We start from the raw sequence: 16,883 nt of genomic DNA on the forward strand, positions 1-16,883 counted from the left end.
GACGTCGCAACGCAGAGCCTGAACGTCTGTCTCCCGCCACCAGCGGCGTCCATTCCGATGCTCGCCCCGCGTCGTGGCATTGACAATTGTTGTTTGGGATCGAGGAGGCAAGAGGGCGTGTGTGAGGTAGCATTCAAACCTGACAGCACTGCCATTTGTCACGCCCGGGAGCAGTCTCATTCAGTGGAGGATTTCGAGCGAGGTCGATGTCTGTTTGCAGTCAGCACAGAGAGAGAACCAGCCAGCCAGCCATCTTGAAGTTGCATGAAAGCCGAAAGTGCTGTATAGTCTGAGCTACTGAAATATATCCTGTCCCCTTTATGTAATAATTTCCTTCATAAGTGGTTCTAAAAGATTCCTAATGGTAGCGGAATTTGTCAAATAGAAAACTAGGTCTTCCGACGTCGATACTGAGAACTTGGTTGGTCGCGTCGAACACACGTTTTCGTAAACGGCGTCGTATTCTGCAGAGAAACGCCTGGCCGGACGCCCGAGAAGACTTCATTCAAATCGTAAACGGCCTGAAGACGCCTGCCACTTCCAAAGTCGAAACAGAGGTTACTGTAGGCTACTGCCGGTGTTGAAGCGGACTGAAGTTGGAAAACTGGCTTGAAGACGCAGGCCACTGCGGGAGGCGTTTGTTGGATCCGCCACTGGACTGCCACTCCTCGGGGCTCTGGTGGTTAAGCGCGCGGGGGGGCTCTTCAGACAAATTGGGCGCTGATGAGGGGGGTCACCGGACACCAGTAGGGGGCGTGCAGCGGGGAGTGAAAAGTAGGGGTTTAGCAATCAGACTTAATAGCTACCTGACAGACAGCAAATAAAAAAAGTTACGGAGGGCGAAGGGGTCATAGGTTAATAGACTTTGTACGGAGATTCGGACAGATCTGAACGAGCAGCATAGCTCAGCGTCGGCTTCACCTTCTCGTGCCTTTGCTGGCTCTGTCACTGCCCTCTCCAGCCGTCAGGAGCGTCCTGTCGCGAACCTCGGGGTTTGAATCCCGTCTGTAAACGAAGGTAATGCAGTTGCCCGTGGATTACAATAATTCCAGGCGATCCTCTGCGGAAACTGAGGCTAATTACTGTGTCGCCTGTAAGGTAGTCTTCATTCTCAACATGTTATTATCATGTAAGACTTGAGGTTCTCACAGCGGTGAGTATGAAGATTTCCGTCTTCTGGGTTATTGCGCTGTGCAGTCTGGTCGATGTTAACCAACGTTTCAGAGGTCATACTGCCTCAGTCATCAGGGCGATGAGTATGAAGATTTCTGTCTTCTGGGTTGTTGCGCTGTGTAGTCTGGTCGATGTTAACCAACGTTTCAGAGGTCATACTGCCTCCGTCATCAGGGCGATGAGTATGAAGATTTCTGTCTTCTGGGTTGTTGCGCTGTGTAGTCTGGTCGATGTTAATCAACGTTTCAGAGGTCATACTGCCTCCGTCATCAGGGCGATGAGTATGAAGATTTCTGTCTTCTGGGTTGTTGCGCCGTGTAGTCTGGTAGATGTTTACCAACGTTTCAGAGGTCATACTGCCTCCGTCATCAGGGCGATGAGTATGAAGATTTCTGTCTTCTGGGTTGTTGCGCTGTGTAGTCTGGTCGATGTTAATCAACGTTTCAGAGGTCATACTGCCTCCGTCATCAGGGCGATGAGTATGAAGATTTCTGTCTTCTGGGTTGTTGCGCCGTGTAGTCTGGTAGATGTTTACCAACGTTTCAGAGGTCATACTGCCTCCGTCATCAGGGCGATGAGTATGAAGATTTCTGTCTTCTGGGTTGTTGCGCTGTGTAGTCTGGTCGATGTTAATCAACGTTTCAGAGGTCATACTGCCTCCGTCATCAGGGCGATGAGTATGAAGATTTCTGTCTTCTGGGTTGTTGCGCCGTGTAGTCTGGTAGATGTTTACCAACGTTTCAGAGGTCATACTGCCTCCGTCATCAGGGCGATGAGTATGAAGATTTCTGTCTTCTGGGTTGTTGCGCTGTGTAGTCTGGTCGATGTTAATCAACGTTTCAGAGGTCATACTGCCTCCGTCATCAGGGCGATGAGTATGAAGATTTCTGTCTTCTGGGTTGTTGCGCTGTGTAGTCTGGTCGATGTTAATCAACGTTTCAGAGGTCATACTGCCTCCGTCATCAGGGCGATGAGTATGAAGATTTCTGTCTTCTGGGTTGTTGCGCTGTGTAGTCTGGTCGATGTTAATCAACGTTTCAGAGGTCATACTGCCTCCGTCATCAGGGCGATGAGTATGAAGATTTCTGTCTTCTGGGTTGTTGCGCTGTGTAGTCTGGTCGATGTTAACCAACGTTTCAGAGGTCATACGGATATCTTCATGTTATTACGTATTAGCCTCGCTTGGGACGCATTGGCTCAGCTCCCCGAATACAAAGACAAAGGAACACTACTTCATTACGCGCATTTCACGCTCCTTTTGTTTTACAGTAGTTACTGTTTCGTCCCGGAAGAATCTGTGTATTTCGCATTCATTTATTCTCTTTGATGTGTATCTGTAGCACTGGACTGAAATTCTTGGTACGTTCATTTGAAACCAAGTTTCCTCGCGTGTTTATTACCGTACCTAGTTATATATTTAGATCATACCGAAGGCGTACGACCTGACGTCTTGTCGTTCAGCTGCCTGGCTACAACCGTATTAAATGCACGTGTTCGCTTATTTATGTATTAATTATATTTATTTTGTACAGTCTATACACAAACGTTTGAAGTTTATTGGTGTTGTAAAAATTATATAATATTAAAATATTTTGTTGTGTAAAATATTATATTAGCGCTCTTAATCGTAAATACGTTTGTGTACAGACTGTACAAAATAAATATATTTAATCAAACACAAACATGACGCATATAAGATACAAATTATGTATTAATATTTATGTCAGTACGTCGCACTGTATACCATCGGATGATAGGTTCATTCGTGAGTAACACATTTTCTTGGATACGGGAGGAAACGGTCGTGGCCTGTTTTAAAACACTCTCTCGAAAGTTGCCTGGAGTGACTGAGAAAAAGCATCGGAAAAGTCTTAGTCGGGATGTAAGGTCACCGGTTGAGATTCTACTCGGAGGCTCCCGAATATGAAGCGACAATCCTTACCTCTCGCCCGCGACGTTCATCCGCGGTTGCTGTAACCGACGGATCATTTAGAACGCGCGTCATGACCTCATTTGTTCTGAGTTTCTGGTTGTCAGCCGCCAGTGGTACTCGAATTAAGTAAGAAAATCAGAAGATAACATTAACACAAATAAGTTTTCTCTGAACTCATATATTTGGTGGTACAGGTGAGAGGAAAAGAGTGGAGGACCCCTGGTCTAGACAAACTTTATCCTTAATTGAGATTTAAAGTTATCACAGCGGAGAAGATCAAGATGGCTGTCGTATTCTGGAATGTTGCACCATGTAGTCTGGTAGATAGTGACTGACGTTTCGGGAGAACTTAGGACTTCTATCTTCAGATCGATTAATGATGAAGGCAGTAAGCTCCTCTGAAACGTCGGTCAGAATATGCCAGAGTACACGGCTCGACGTCCCAGAGGTAAGTTAACTTTATCTTTTAATCTGTCATTATTTAAGCTGCATTAAAGGAAAGTTCGCCTTTGAAGCGAGAGTCGTCTCTCCGCGGCTTCGTCGTAGACCGGAAACGAATGTCGGGTGGGACCGCAAATCTACAGGTAGGCTTAATTGCAAGGCCGTTCAAAGCACTCGGTGGTGCTGCTTCTAAAGTTACAGTTATGTGAGCTGCGAGGGACGTGTCTGTTTTCCGTGCGTTGACTTCGAAAAAAAGGGCAAGGAATCCTCTTCACAAAGCCCGTGAGAGGATACGCATTTAGCATTTCACTTCTTCCGCGTCAGTTGAAAAGGTCCATGGGTGGTCTCAGCAGTTTCAGGAGATTTCTTCAACTCTTCATTCATGTTGTCATAATTTTCAACAATTTACAGCAGGTGGGAAAAACCAACAAAGAAACTAATTTGTTGGTGGTTGTGTAGTACAGGTATGTCCAGTGAACATTTTTAAACACTTTAAAGTTAATTGCACTTCTGGACTGAAGATGGAGGCTGCATGTTCCTCAGAAAATTTAGTAACCACCTGCACAAATCCACAATCTGGAAAACTCAGATCTCACGTAATCGAATCTGTCGTGTATGAACAGCTAGTGAATGATTTATAGGAGATTTCGACCTCTCGAAAAATTTATAAGAAAATTATCAGCACCGCCTCAGGATCACTGGATTCGTGTTCCGGGCTCCAGTGACTGGTTTTTGTAGTGTTTCACAAAAGCCTTTGGGGTGGGTGAGTTTGTGGCTTGGTTATGGGGAAGACGGAGAGTCTCAGGTAGCGTCCAATTGGAAAAGGATAGGACATAGTCATAGTACGTACACAGGTATGTTGTGACAACTGTAATCGGCTACACCTGACACGTGAACCACGTGGTATAATATTCGCCAACTTCCCTGCGGAGTTTCTGTACGGTTTTTCGTGCGATTATTTCCTTAAACAGCGTTAACCAGTTGATCTTTGTAATGGTGAAGTGTAGTGTTTTCTTCGCGGTACGGACTGAATCAATAAATATTATTTAGACTAACGTCGCTCTTCAGACGCCGACGAATTTTCGTGCGCTGTGTGAATTGTCGCTGAATTAAAATTACGACTTTTTACCGGACTGAGAGTCCTTTGCTTTCCATAACGTTAGCCTCGAAATATGTTCTGAGTCTGTGACCGACAGCAGCAGAAGACTGCGTCAGGGTTGAACCACGTGTCTTGTTTCTTGGAGAAATTTCCCCTGTTACGTCAATAAGGCGGGAAATTTGATCTTCCCCGTGCCGATCAAATTGCGTTGCCACATGTCGAAATGGAGACTTTTCCGCGATTTCCGAAGCGCCCTCGCTGTGCCGGGGCGCGAGTACACATGGCGAATGCAATTGTCGGAACGCGTATGAAGCGAAATCAATCGGAAAATAAATGGTCCTCGGCTGCATCAGACAAGAGGATCAAATAGCAGTGGTGGTGTGTGGCGGGTAGCGTCATCGGGCTTCGATATGGGGGCGTCGGGGGGGAGGGGGGAGGGGGAGAACATAAAATACGAAGCGGCGAGGGCTTTTCACTCAGCATCAGTTTGATGGACGAGAATCAATAATTCAGTACGGTATTAGAGTCGCTTGGGAGTTCTGCCGTATATAAAGAATATTTAGCGAGGGTTGCTGCAGCGTCCTGTACCTTCACGGCAGTCCCATCCTCGCTGAGGAGCCCCAACTGAAGAGTGCCTGGGATTTTCCTTGCTTGCCTCCTCCCTCAACTCGCTGATAGCGCTGCCTGTCGACATGGCCCCTGGGAAACCCCCCTGGGAGGTAGGCAGCACGTTCGACCTAGCAGAGCAACACGAAACCTAACACGCAGGCTCAACTGTCAGAAGGGAATAAGCGCAGCGACGGCCCTGTTTATTAAAAACACGTCCCTTGCCGGATGGGTCCGTGGAATATTAAACTGAGAAGGGGCCCAGTAACCGGAAAATGAATTTGGCTGTAATTACGGGAGTTCGCTGAATACACGAGGCTTACGTACATTAATCTGTGATTCTGGTTGTGACGAACGTCGTGTTGCACGCCTTTTTCCATCTTTGGAAAGCAAGGCATTTCATTTTTAAAAAACAACACATTTTCATTTACAGTAATAGAAAAAAATATTCGTATAATGACGAAGACATAAACTTCCTGGTCCTTCGTCGGGTGTGAGGTTATGTTTCACCTGTATCAAATTGGGGCACGTGGACTGGCGTTTAAATGACATTTTTAAAGACCAAGGACTCGTGTTCCGTACATTATATGAGACTTAACAAAGCAGAATAAACATTACTTAGTTTAGCTCGCAGGGCAAGACATGAACAAATTCCTGTCGTCACATTGCCAGCCCTGTAGGGGGAGCCCACCGGTTTATTTTTCACTTGAACCGAAGTTAGCATCAATAAGCTGTACTCGGCCACGACATCCCCAGGGCTCTTACAACGCTAAGGGCGAGGCCACTCGTTCTGACAAAAAGTAAAACTGCTCGAGGCTGCTGTTACAATTCTTGTAACCTGGTTTTATTCAACACACCTAAGACAAACTTGCAGTGTCGACCGGAACGGTTTACCAGAAGAGATACTGTCGATTTTTTGGGAACAGGAGAATCGCGAAACTCGTCCCACCGACGACTTAATCAAAGAAGGACGAAATGAAAGCCTGGCTATTGGAAAGAAACATCCCATTTTGTAACAACGTGTTGAAAGCTCAACTGTACGATTTAACCAAATTAAAGAAATCGAAGCACAAATATTATGATATTGATCATATTTTAGCAGACAAAGAACGTCCTGTGCTGAGACTTCCGCCGTACAATCCCGATTTAAACCCCACTGAACTTATTTGGGCAGATTTAAAACAATGGGTTACAAGGAAGGACACAACATCTAAAATCAAGGACGTCGAGTGTTTGTGTATCCAGAGATTCGAAGAAATTGGGCAAGAGGAATGCTGTACACAGCATGGCGTGACCTGCATGGGCTCTTGTGTAGTCACAGCGATTGGCGCCGTGTACATTCGTCGTCAGATGCCGACGTTTCGGAGACATGTGATATCTCCTTCTTCAGGGCTGAAGACGGATACAGTCACTGTCGGTCGCAGGACCGTTTTGGTACCCCCAGGGGCCACAGGCGATCACATTGATAGCAGAACTGCAGGAACAGAGCTCCAAGACGGTCTGGCCACGCAAACGAGTTCCTCCAAGAAATGAACTGGGATCTGCTACAAGCGATGCGCGCTCTCGTGAAGCATCTGATAACTCATTTTGCTCTTGTTTGCGAAGGTTTACAGACGTGAGACATACACGAGCAACAGTCAACACGTCATACGAAGGGGTGAAAATTCGCCTACAAATTTTATAATTTGGGTGATAAAATGTCGTTGTGAGGGTGGCTTTCTTCTGGGTTGTTTGCCGTGAGGAGATGAATGTGTTTACTGGAGTAAATTGTGTCAGACCGCGCGGTCCAGAGACGTGCTCTTGGGTACAAGGCAATGCATACCACTATCAGCTTTTCTCAAGAAAGTCTCTGCAGCAGATTCATTGCTACAGACGGTCCACTTTGTATTATCACAGATCTTGCGACGAAAAAGTGCATTGGACTTTAAACACCTGTTTCAGCGAGCGGTGTAATGTAACGATTGGAATTTGGAGACGTAGTCTATTATTGATGATGAAAGTTTTATAAAGATGATCGGTCCTTTACAAGCCTGTTCGCTTACTGCAGTTGGGTCCACGTGGATGTAAGCGGATTGTCTCATGAACAAATGATGCCCCATTAAAATTACGACCGTGTCTTACAGATTATCTGTGCTGTTTCGGTTACGCAAACAGAATATCAAACTATATTCTTCTCTTGAGAGTCCTGGTATTTTCTTTTGTGTACGCCAATGGGTTATGATTGGGACAACTACGGAAATTTATGCGCGGCGTACAACGCCCTGCGCTTTCGCTCTGATATTTATTACTGTGTATCCCCTGGACCAATCGCCTCCACCCTCGCCCGCGTCAGATAGAAGACACCTAAGTTGAGTATCGAAATTCCGTTCGCACTGAGAACTCTTTGATTGGTTCCGGCTCTGAGGGCTGCATAATGCTCTAATTATGACGCTTTATACGAGGGTAAAGACGGCCAGAGACCTACGCTGATCACTCATCTCCCTAGAGTGGGCTACCATACCTACAAAACCTTACGAAACATGACAGGGACAGTAAACCATACGAGGTTGGTACGCCTGCCGTGAGACCGACACTAGAATCTGTTCTGGGTTTGGGCAGAGCGCTGGCAAATATCCTCCAGGGCATAAAACCTCTTGTTTCAGTGGAAAGCAACTTCATTGCGCTTACACGGGGTCTCAGAAGAGCTTTGAGCCTGAGCATCGCCCATCGGGTTTCTTTTGTATTTATTTACGCTCGTATCAACAGAGACAGGAATTCAGCTCGCAAAAAGAAAATTCACCGTGGTACAGAAAACGCGACACAATCTTGATTTTACTCTCGTTGCTTCAGGAAGCCGCCATGTTGTTATTGTTGGGTTTCGAAAGCTGTGCTAGTCGATTTTGCTGTTGTTACATGTGGCAGAACGTCCGTGTAAAATTTTATTAAAATCCTCGCAGATCTCATCTCGCACTGATGCAACGGACAAAGCGAAAGCTGGAAACTTCAGGTCGTATTAAATTAGGTTAGTGATGCGCAGATAATTACGAGCTAATCTCAGTCAATGGACCAGTGATTGGGATTAGCTCATTCTAACGGACCCCACAGAGCAGGTGGCCCCTTCACCACACCTGAAGACGGGGATAAGTCCAGTCCTCAAACCCTTGTCCATCGGACGATGGACAAGGGTACACACGTTCCAGGTTGTATTAAACCATCGTCGGAGTCCTTGAGGATCATTAGGGCAAATGATGCAGCCACTCGAGAAATTACCACCATTTTACGAATCCTGAAGGTTCAATATCCTGTTCACAAGTCCATAACACCTCATCCTATTTCTCTAAGATCCGTTTTAATAATATCCTCCGACGTAGTCTAGGTCTTCCTAGTGGTCTCCTTCCACCCGTCTTCTCTCCCATGCGGGCTACATGCCCGGCCCATCTAATTATTCTTTGACTTAATCAGTCAGCGCGTCGTACAACTTTCGAAGCTCCTCATCAGGCAACTTTATCCAGCCTCCTAGTGTTTCATCCCTCTTGGGCCCAAATATTCTCCTGAGCGCCCCGTTCTCAAACACCCTCTGTCTTGTGTCAGAGACCAAGTTTCACACCCATACAAGACTACAGGGAAAATTATAATTTCGTACATTTTAATGTTTACGTTTTTTATGCAGCAGACGGGAAGGCGAATTTAATCTGCTCATAATTCCGTTATGAATTAATTTTTGATTTGTTAGCGTCGGCCCCCAAATATCTGAATTTTCCGCAGTTTCAAAAAATTCCATTAGCTGTCTTTATGGTACGATTTTGCCCCTCATTCTGGTGACGCGACATCAACTGATACCTCGTTTTCTCTGTGTTTACTTCTAGACCAATCTCCTCAGTTTCGTGGTTAATTCCATTAATGTAGGCTCATTACGAGTTTCATAAAAAATATTAAAAAGTCTCTTGACCGACTCACCTTCCTCGGGCCGCCGTCCCACAGCCGACGGGCGGGAAACACATTTTGCCCGTGTCGGTACGTCGAACTTCGATTTCGCCGTGGTTTGGCTCTGCCTCGGATATCAACCGGTTTATTGAATTCGCCGTACAACAGCGCAGAAACCGCTGATGATTAAGACTTCGTTTGTTTCAGTTGAAGTGGCCATCACAAACCTGTGACTCTTTTGGAGATCCACAGTTCTTATCAACTGCAATCGATCCTTCCACATCCTTCACCAATTCACTTTTCGTTATTGCATTGTCGTTCGAGGGTAAATAATCCAACCTCCTAACTCACAGTCATTAAATAAACAAACAAACAAAAATTGTCTCGTATAATCTGACGATAAGTCATCCGCCGTCCGACAATCCCTTGTCTCAAAATAACTGACACTGTCACTCGACATCTGCAGGCCTCAGGCAAACGCAACATGGCTGCTCTGCTAATCCGCGAAGGAATGTTAGGTTATGTCACGATTTTTCAACAACGGGAGACGAAAATCCATTGTCACAAACAACTTACGTAATTCGCGGATGGTAACAGCAAATTTAGGTAAATTTTCAGATGAGATACAAATGAAATTTGAATGAACGGCGTACTAATGCTAACACTACAGTCTGTACAAAGAAATATTTATCTAATTCATAATTGCTTTTCTCCGAATACGTGAATCAAAGCTGAATTGAGACTGAAATCTGAAATAACTAAAACGCACTTTAGACATAATTATAATTCACTTCGAAGACACGAACAACAGCAGACACGAGCGCTCTCGAGCAAAGCAATCCTCCGAGTGACATTTAGACCGGAAATCGGTTTATATCGATAATCTAAACTACGTCACCGCGAGATACTAGATTTCCGCCCTCTGTAACATATTTCCCCACATCGATAAGCGCCATCTATTGACTTATCGATCGAGTTAAAAGCCTCAGCATCTACTTCCCACATTCTTCTCGTTTTATACGTGTCCATAATCGAAAAGTCTTCACTCCACAGTTCATCGCCTTGTAGTAACTGGCTGAATCATCTTGTTCTTGGTCCTCCAATGCCTCTCTTTCCTTTAAATTGTAACTCTAATACCCTTTTCAATGTATAAGCAACAAGCGATGAAGGAGTTTTCAAAATCTATGTAGAATAACAATTTTTAATAATTGCTTTTATTTTAATCTAATATCGCTCTGTATATTAAACGACAGCCATCTTTATCCCAAATATATTAAAGGATATCTGTCCATTACCGTGACTGGTGGTTCTTGAAAATTTGGCAGAAGTTGAGCCGACACTCGCAATAATCAAGTCGTTTTCAGAAAGGTGCAAGGTGGTAACTGTTCGAGGCAGTTCCTCACTTTTCAGTGCAAACATGCCGACACGTTTCCGAAGAAGATAAAGCTAGTAGTCGCTGAGTTAGTCAAGGAATTCCCCGCCCTTTTTAGAACCCAAGTGTCCATTACATCGTTCACGAGAGCCTGCCAGCTCTAAACACCTTGATCCAATTCGAAAAGCTATTTATTTTAGATCCATTTTAATATTATAATTTAATTTGTCCCTCTTAGTTCTTCTGGGTGGATCGCTTCCTTCGGGCTTTCCGAAAATGTTATGCTACATGCCGCGCCGATCTCATCTTTCACTATTCGGCGAAGAGCACAATTTCTGAAGCTCCATATTAATCAGGTCTCTCCACCCCCTGTCACTCCGTCCCCCCTCAGTACGCGGTTCTAAAACGCCCTGACCTACGCTGTTTTATCTTATCATGAGAGACCAAGTAAGTACACATTTTTAGTAGCAAGCTCAAAGGAAGGCAATTCTTCAAGTTCGTCTGCTTTGAACTTCCTTGTGAATGAAATTTTAATCTTTTGCTGTAGTTTCAGTTTAAAAGTCTGATTCTGTAATGCAGTCTGGCGACGAGACGTACTTATTTTCCTCGTCAGATCTTTTCAGCATCAAATCGAGCTTCTTTGCATTTTATGAAGGACCTGTTTATGTCTTCGTCCAATAAATTACCATAAAAACACAGACCGCGAGCTGATGTGTCCCATCCAATTCAAATTCCGTTTTGTCGTCTTGGATACTCCTCGGAACAAATCCTGAGGATAACATTGAAAAGCAACGACGATAAAGCATCTCCTTGTTTCAGACTGTTCTGAATTGCGTATGCATCAGATAAATGTTTAGCCCAAAAGACGATTTTAATACAGGTTTCATTTGAACGTGTTTTAATTGGCATAATTAGCCTCGGTTCTGTTTTGAGTTGTCTCGCCATGTGATCTGGTAAAAGTTCACCGATCGTCTTGATGTTGGAGGCAGCAAGCACCTCTGAAACGTCGGTAAACGTCTAACAGACTGACTACATACACAGCACAGCAGCCGAGAAGACAGACATTCATATTAAGATAATGTACGAAGAGTCTTCTCGTGTTTTTTAAAGGAAAGCGCGAGATTTCAGAAGCCGGGTCTTGGGTTCGGGGGGGGGGGGGGGGGCAAACGAGGGGGCAACTGCACTTGAATTACGCGCGGTAGAGAAAGCAAAGAGACAGATTTTTCGCTGCTATTGCTAATTTCCGCGGGAAGCGGTTCAGTCGCTCCATAATCGAATCCCGTTTGATCAACTCAAAACCCGTTATTCAATTTTTTAAAGTCGGAAGGAATATGTTCGCGTCGCTTCTGGTACCAAGGGAGGACGTCCATCGGCTAAACAGCACGGAAAATTGCCGTTTACCGACGCCAGCGCCAGAGCCCGAAAGGGGGGGCTGGGGAGAAATGACGGAGAATCATGAATTGAAAATCAGTTCAAAATGAGATCATTCTTCGTCGCTGACAGCAGCCGGGGCCTTTGATGTGCGCCGAGTTCAATAAGACTGTTTTGCGCACGCGCTGGTCAATCTGACGACTTACCCTACGCCTCTGTCGGGTCCTCTTTGAGAAGCTAGCAGTCGCTCACCTAGTCAAGAGAAGTTTCTCCTTTTATAGAACCAAAATATTCATTGGCGTGTTCCCTGTCCCGAGCAAATGAGCGAGCGAGCGAGCATTTTCCACTTACCCCGTGCGTGTTTAACGTCCATTAACAATATTTTACTCCCATTTAAATTTTGAATGAAATCTTCCCCATCTCACCATCCATGCTGCATGCTCCGCCCATCTCAGTCACCCTGACGCCACCTGGTGAACCTCCCCGTGGACACGACGTTGCGTCGTGTACTCTTCTAGAAACTTCGCTTATGCTGCTTCTTGTTGGCGTCCCCCCCCCCCCCCGTCTCCTGCAACATCGTTCCTCTTGGGTCAAATTGTTCCCCTAACCATCCTGTTCTCAAACATATTTCATGTCGTAAGAGTAGGATCCGAGGTGTTCACGGCAGAGTCCGAAGATGGCTGACTTATGGGTTGCTGCGCCGTGTAGATTGTTAGAAGTTTACCGACGTTTCGGAGGTGGTTACCGCTTCCATCATCAGGGCATCAACCCAGAAGACAGCCATCTTTTTCGTGAGACGTGTTCTTTGTGTCCTGAACAAATGTCAAACGCGAGTGTGACCCTTTGAAGCCGAAGCTCGTCTACGTAACATTTAATATAATTCAGTCCGTACCGCGAAGAAAACACTGCACTTCACCATTACAAAGATCGACCGAGTAGGATCTGAGGTTTTTACGGCGGTGAGTCTGAAGATGGCTGACTTATGGGTTGTCGCGCCGTGTAGTCTGGTGTAGAGGTTTACCTATGTTTCGGAGGCCATTCTTGCTTTCGTCATCAGGGCAATGAGTGCGAACTGCACGGCGCAACAACCCAGTTTCTTTTACTGAGGCCTCGCTGCATAAACTGGTTCTGTACAATGAATGATCAGTGCCTTGAGGACCTCTGACTACAGCAGGAGTTCTCACCATTCAAATTTTTCTAAAAGATGCTATTTTTTTTTTTATTTTTAAACAAGTCTACGCGTGGTTTTAAGCTCTGTTAACTTTTCTCCAGCGATCAGCCTCGTAAATATGGCCTCATTACTTCACTGAATTCAGTCGCGTAAATCGTTTCGCGTCTCTGCAGACAAATTAGAAATCGATCAGCGTTTTTCATGTTTTTTAACAGGTTCATTGATAAGGGTTAGATGGACGAAGTATGTAGCACGAATAAGAGAAATGAAAATACACACACAGTATTAGATCTAAGCGCAGATGGGAGAATAATATTAAAATGGATCTCAAGTAAATAATATGGAGGGGAAGGATTAGGTTCGACTACCTACAATCTCAGTATGCGGATTTTGTTAACTTGGCTACAACCTTGAACCATGACGCCGTCCGGTCTCGAGCGTGGTTACCAGCGTTACGCAGAAGAGTGGTCCACGCTTCAAGCCCAGAAGATCAAAAATCTGAAGGAAATTTCTGGCCACCTGGACAATTACGAGCGTCTGAAAGCACCCTGGATCAATTAGGTTAGGTTAGGTTGCGGATGGACGACGCTGGCTCCTAGCAGAATTCTGCAGGCCGTCACACTATCACGTGACTGCTTTCGAGAGGGACTCCCCCCTCCCCCGCCACTTCACTCGTTCCTTTTAAGCGGCTTCTGATGCTCCTGTGAGTCAGGAGATTAGTTCTTGTAGAGGTTTTCGAGAGAGGAGTTGGGGTGAGGGTGGGACTGCATCCTAGCAGGTGGCTGCAGGCTCCTTGTACTGGGGAGGAAGAGGATCGATTCGCGGAGTACGGAGAGGATTCGGTCATCACGTGAATACTCCGGTGCAGTGAGACTCCGGTTGTCGCTTCTCAGATCGTCCGGGCGCTTCGCGACGTAACTTAAGCAGTCTCGAAGACACAAACTACGCGTTGACCTCGGCGGACGCGGTCAACAAACAACGCACGGGTTTCTTCAGATCAGGAAACGCGAGACGGGCAATTGGAACCTTCAGGCCACGGCAGAACTTCGATTTGTCACGTAGGCAGTCCCCCCCCTCCCCTCCCCCCGCGCTCTGCGTCTTTTATTTACTTTGTGCTCCATTCTTAAAGTCCACAAATCCGGAAGCAATATTTTACACCTCGTTACATCACGACCTTGACAACTGCTGTATCTCCCAAAGAACTCGGTTTATTTAGTGCGACTATAAAAGGCATTCAGCTGTGAGAGCAACAACGATACATGACGCTCTTTCAGGATGAGACCTCTGAACGCTAAAGCATCGCGTTTGGGAGGTCCCGGCTTCAAATCTGGGCCCAGAGACAGGCGGTCCTGGCTAAGATCTTCCGTGACTCTTCTCAGTTCGTCCAGGCAGATGTTGGGATAGTACCTGAAAGCAGGCCACGACTGCTTCCTTCCTTGTCCCTTGCAAGTCATCCTGTCACAGAGTCTGAGCGGCTGCCAGCGTCGTTAAACAAGCAACAGGCCGTGTTCTGAGACTCATTATCGCAGCTGTACACAGGATGCGTTTAGAAGCAGCTCCGTGCCATCATCAATCAGACGTCCTTTGTCAGAGACGCACAATGCGTCTGGACCATTTCCCACCGCAGCGGCAAGTGCATCATTGCGTCTGCGCTGAGGCAAGGTGCGATCGCAGGAGACACAATGCAAGACCGGAAGCCGCACACGTCACTTCCTGGCCTTCGGAACATTCTAAAGACGCAAGAAAGCCAGTCACGCATTCTGTGTTGACCGCGTGGAATTTTATGGGCGTTTTATTTATGAGCGAGCGTGGGACGACGACAAGTGTTGGAGGCGCTGATCGGGTGAGACGAAGCGGTGGAGCCTCGCTGTTGAGGACCGAGGACCCACAATCCTTCGCAACGATTCCTTAGCAATTAGTTTTCAAAAATTTTAACCATTGATTGTCTATGAATACAAATAACAGGTTTGCATTTTCCCTCACGTTTTTGCAACGTAAATTCCTTTAATTCTGAAACGTATTATACAGCGGCCAGCTGAGAAGAGTAGTTATAGGACGTCCCAAAAAAGACGTGTACACACAACCATTACATAAGTCAGCAGTGTGTACACATTTCTGGGACACTCTGTATAAACCTACAAATTCTAAAAAAATCTTAGCAGCGTTACCATGGCAACTCTTACATTGCCATACACACCAGCATGGCGGACAGCGTTCGTTACATTGTATGTAGATAACTCAGAACAAAATGCCCCAGACCCAGAAGAATAATAAAGGATCGATCTTTTCCTCCGGTTCTTCCGGGGCATTTGTTGGTCGCCCTCTCTGTCCACATGAGCACGTTTCTGCTCCTGAAGGTGTGAGCCGCCGTCGCAGCGAATTCTGTTTCGTCATGACAGAGGAGGTCACGCCTGAAGACGATTTGAGATCTCGGTATCGGGGGGGCAGATCAGCTCGTCATGCTGACACTCAGTACGGAGCGAAGTCTCCCGCGGCGTCCCCTGCAATTACGAGTGTGCCGCGGTACGCGTCGCGTCAGAACCCGTTCCTCGCCTGCAGCAGCGAAAACGAGACGAAGTCACCGCGGAAGGACTTCGCCCGATTCCTACTAGTCTGGCGTCCTATCCATTGCGGTAGAACTGGAGATAAAGCGGTCGTGGCCTACTCCAAGGTAGTGTCGCGACACTCGCCTCGGAAGGGACTGAGGAAAGCCACGAAACGCGTCCTCTGCGTGCCAGATTTGTCTCGAGTCTTGGTTAAGGAGGTAAATTAGAGATAACTGTGGGCACATCGGAAGGTAATTTTTTGTAGTTCCTTCCCGTCCAGGCAGAGTCCCTTAATTCATGGCCAAAATAAAAATCCACGCTCTTATAAACGCAGAGCCAAGTAATTCTCCAATATTAAGTTTAGGCGAAATCGGTAGGGTAGATTCGTGTTATAGAACGGGCGGAAGGTTCATTGCTCTGGTCACAAGAGCCCGCCACTTGTGCTGAACCTTGAATCGGATGGACCCAGTTCACATCCTCGTACGATGCTTCCTTAAGACCATTTTTATTGACTTCCTCCGATCTGCATCCAGGGTTTCGGACTTACTGAGAAAATTCATTTGGGTGTATAAAGTGTAAGGATACAGGAAAAATACTCAGTGACCAAGAGCAACGGAGTGGACGCTGTCAAAGACAGGCTCTGTCAGTTACGCTACTGACAGGTAACCATGGCAGCAGCCGCCTTATTAACTGCTGTGTTCGTCGATTTTTAAACACGCGAAACACTTGCCAGTTCGCGAAAAGTTTTGTCTTTGTGACTTGTGCCCTTTCGACTCCACGGATTCGATTTCGGACTTTACTAAACCGCGAACGAGACCCCGGACTGGAAGCCGACGTGACAAAATAAGGGCACGGTCAGCCGGAGAATGAATGACGTTCGCGACCCTGAACTAGACAGCAGAACCGGGCTTCGAAACGACTTCGGAATTGCAATTCAGAAATTTTCCTTCGGAGTTTTCCAAGTACAGATTTAATTCCAGCTGAAAGACTCCAAAAAGCGAGCCCGAAAGGCACGTGGCCCCTCGGAATGTACTCGCAGCGACGGAAATGATAGCTGGCAATATTTATGAAAATAAAATGGAGACAGCACTGGCTTCAGTAATTACAGAGAAATCTTTAAATCTTTTAAAATCCCAACAAAACTGGATTGAAAATATATAAAACCTTGGCCTTCCTTGGACAATGAAAGAAGGCGGCAAATCAAGAATTACAGCAGCAGAGATGAAGTTTTTAAGAAGAACAGCCAAACACACATGGAGAGATCATAA

At 46.1% G+C, this 16,883-nt stretch overlaps 1 protein-coding gene and 1 long non-coding RNA gene across 4 annotated transcripts in view; one reads left to right on the forward strand and one right to left on the reverse strand.

Moving 5' to 3' along the window:
• LOC110833483 (uncharacterized) overlaps positions 1-9,989 on the reverse strand; it is a 61,505-nt gene extending 51,516 nt beyond the window's left edge. For all 3 annotated transcript variants that reach the window (XR_015538715.1, XM_087360918.1, XM_087360917.1), the window contains exon 1: positions 9,189-9,989. Coding sequence is in view for 2 of the 3 variants with exons in the window: in XM_087360918.1 (XP_087217044.1) it covers positions 9,189-9,232 (44 nt within the window). In the remaining variant the exon portion in view is untranslated. The remainder of the gene's footprint in view (positions 1-9,188) is intronic.
• The window catches only part of LOC147871539 (uncharacterized), an 85,673-nt gene that overhangs the window by 5,489 nt on the left and 63,301 nt on the right, over positions 1-16,883 (forward strand). The gene's annotated exons all lie outside the window — the stretch shown is intronic.

The sequence above is a fragment of the Zootermopsis nevadensis genome, unplaced genomic scaffold, assembly GCF_977971745.1.
Source record: "Zootermopsis nevadensis isolate Lab colony 2312 unplaced genomic scaffold, Znev_1.0 Znev_ptg000050l, whole genome shotgun sequence".
NCBI classification, from domain to species: domain Eukaryota; kingdom Metazoa; phylum Arthropoda; class Insecta; order Blattodea; family Termopsidae; genus Zootermopsis; species Zootermopsis nevadensis.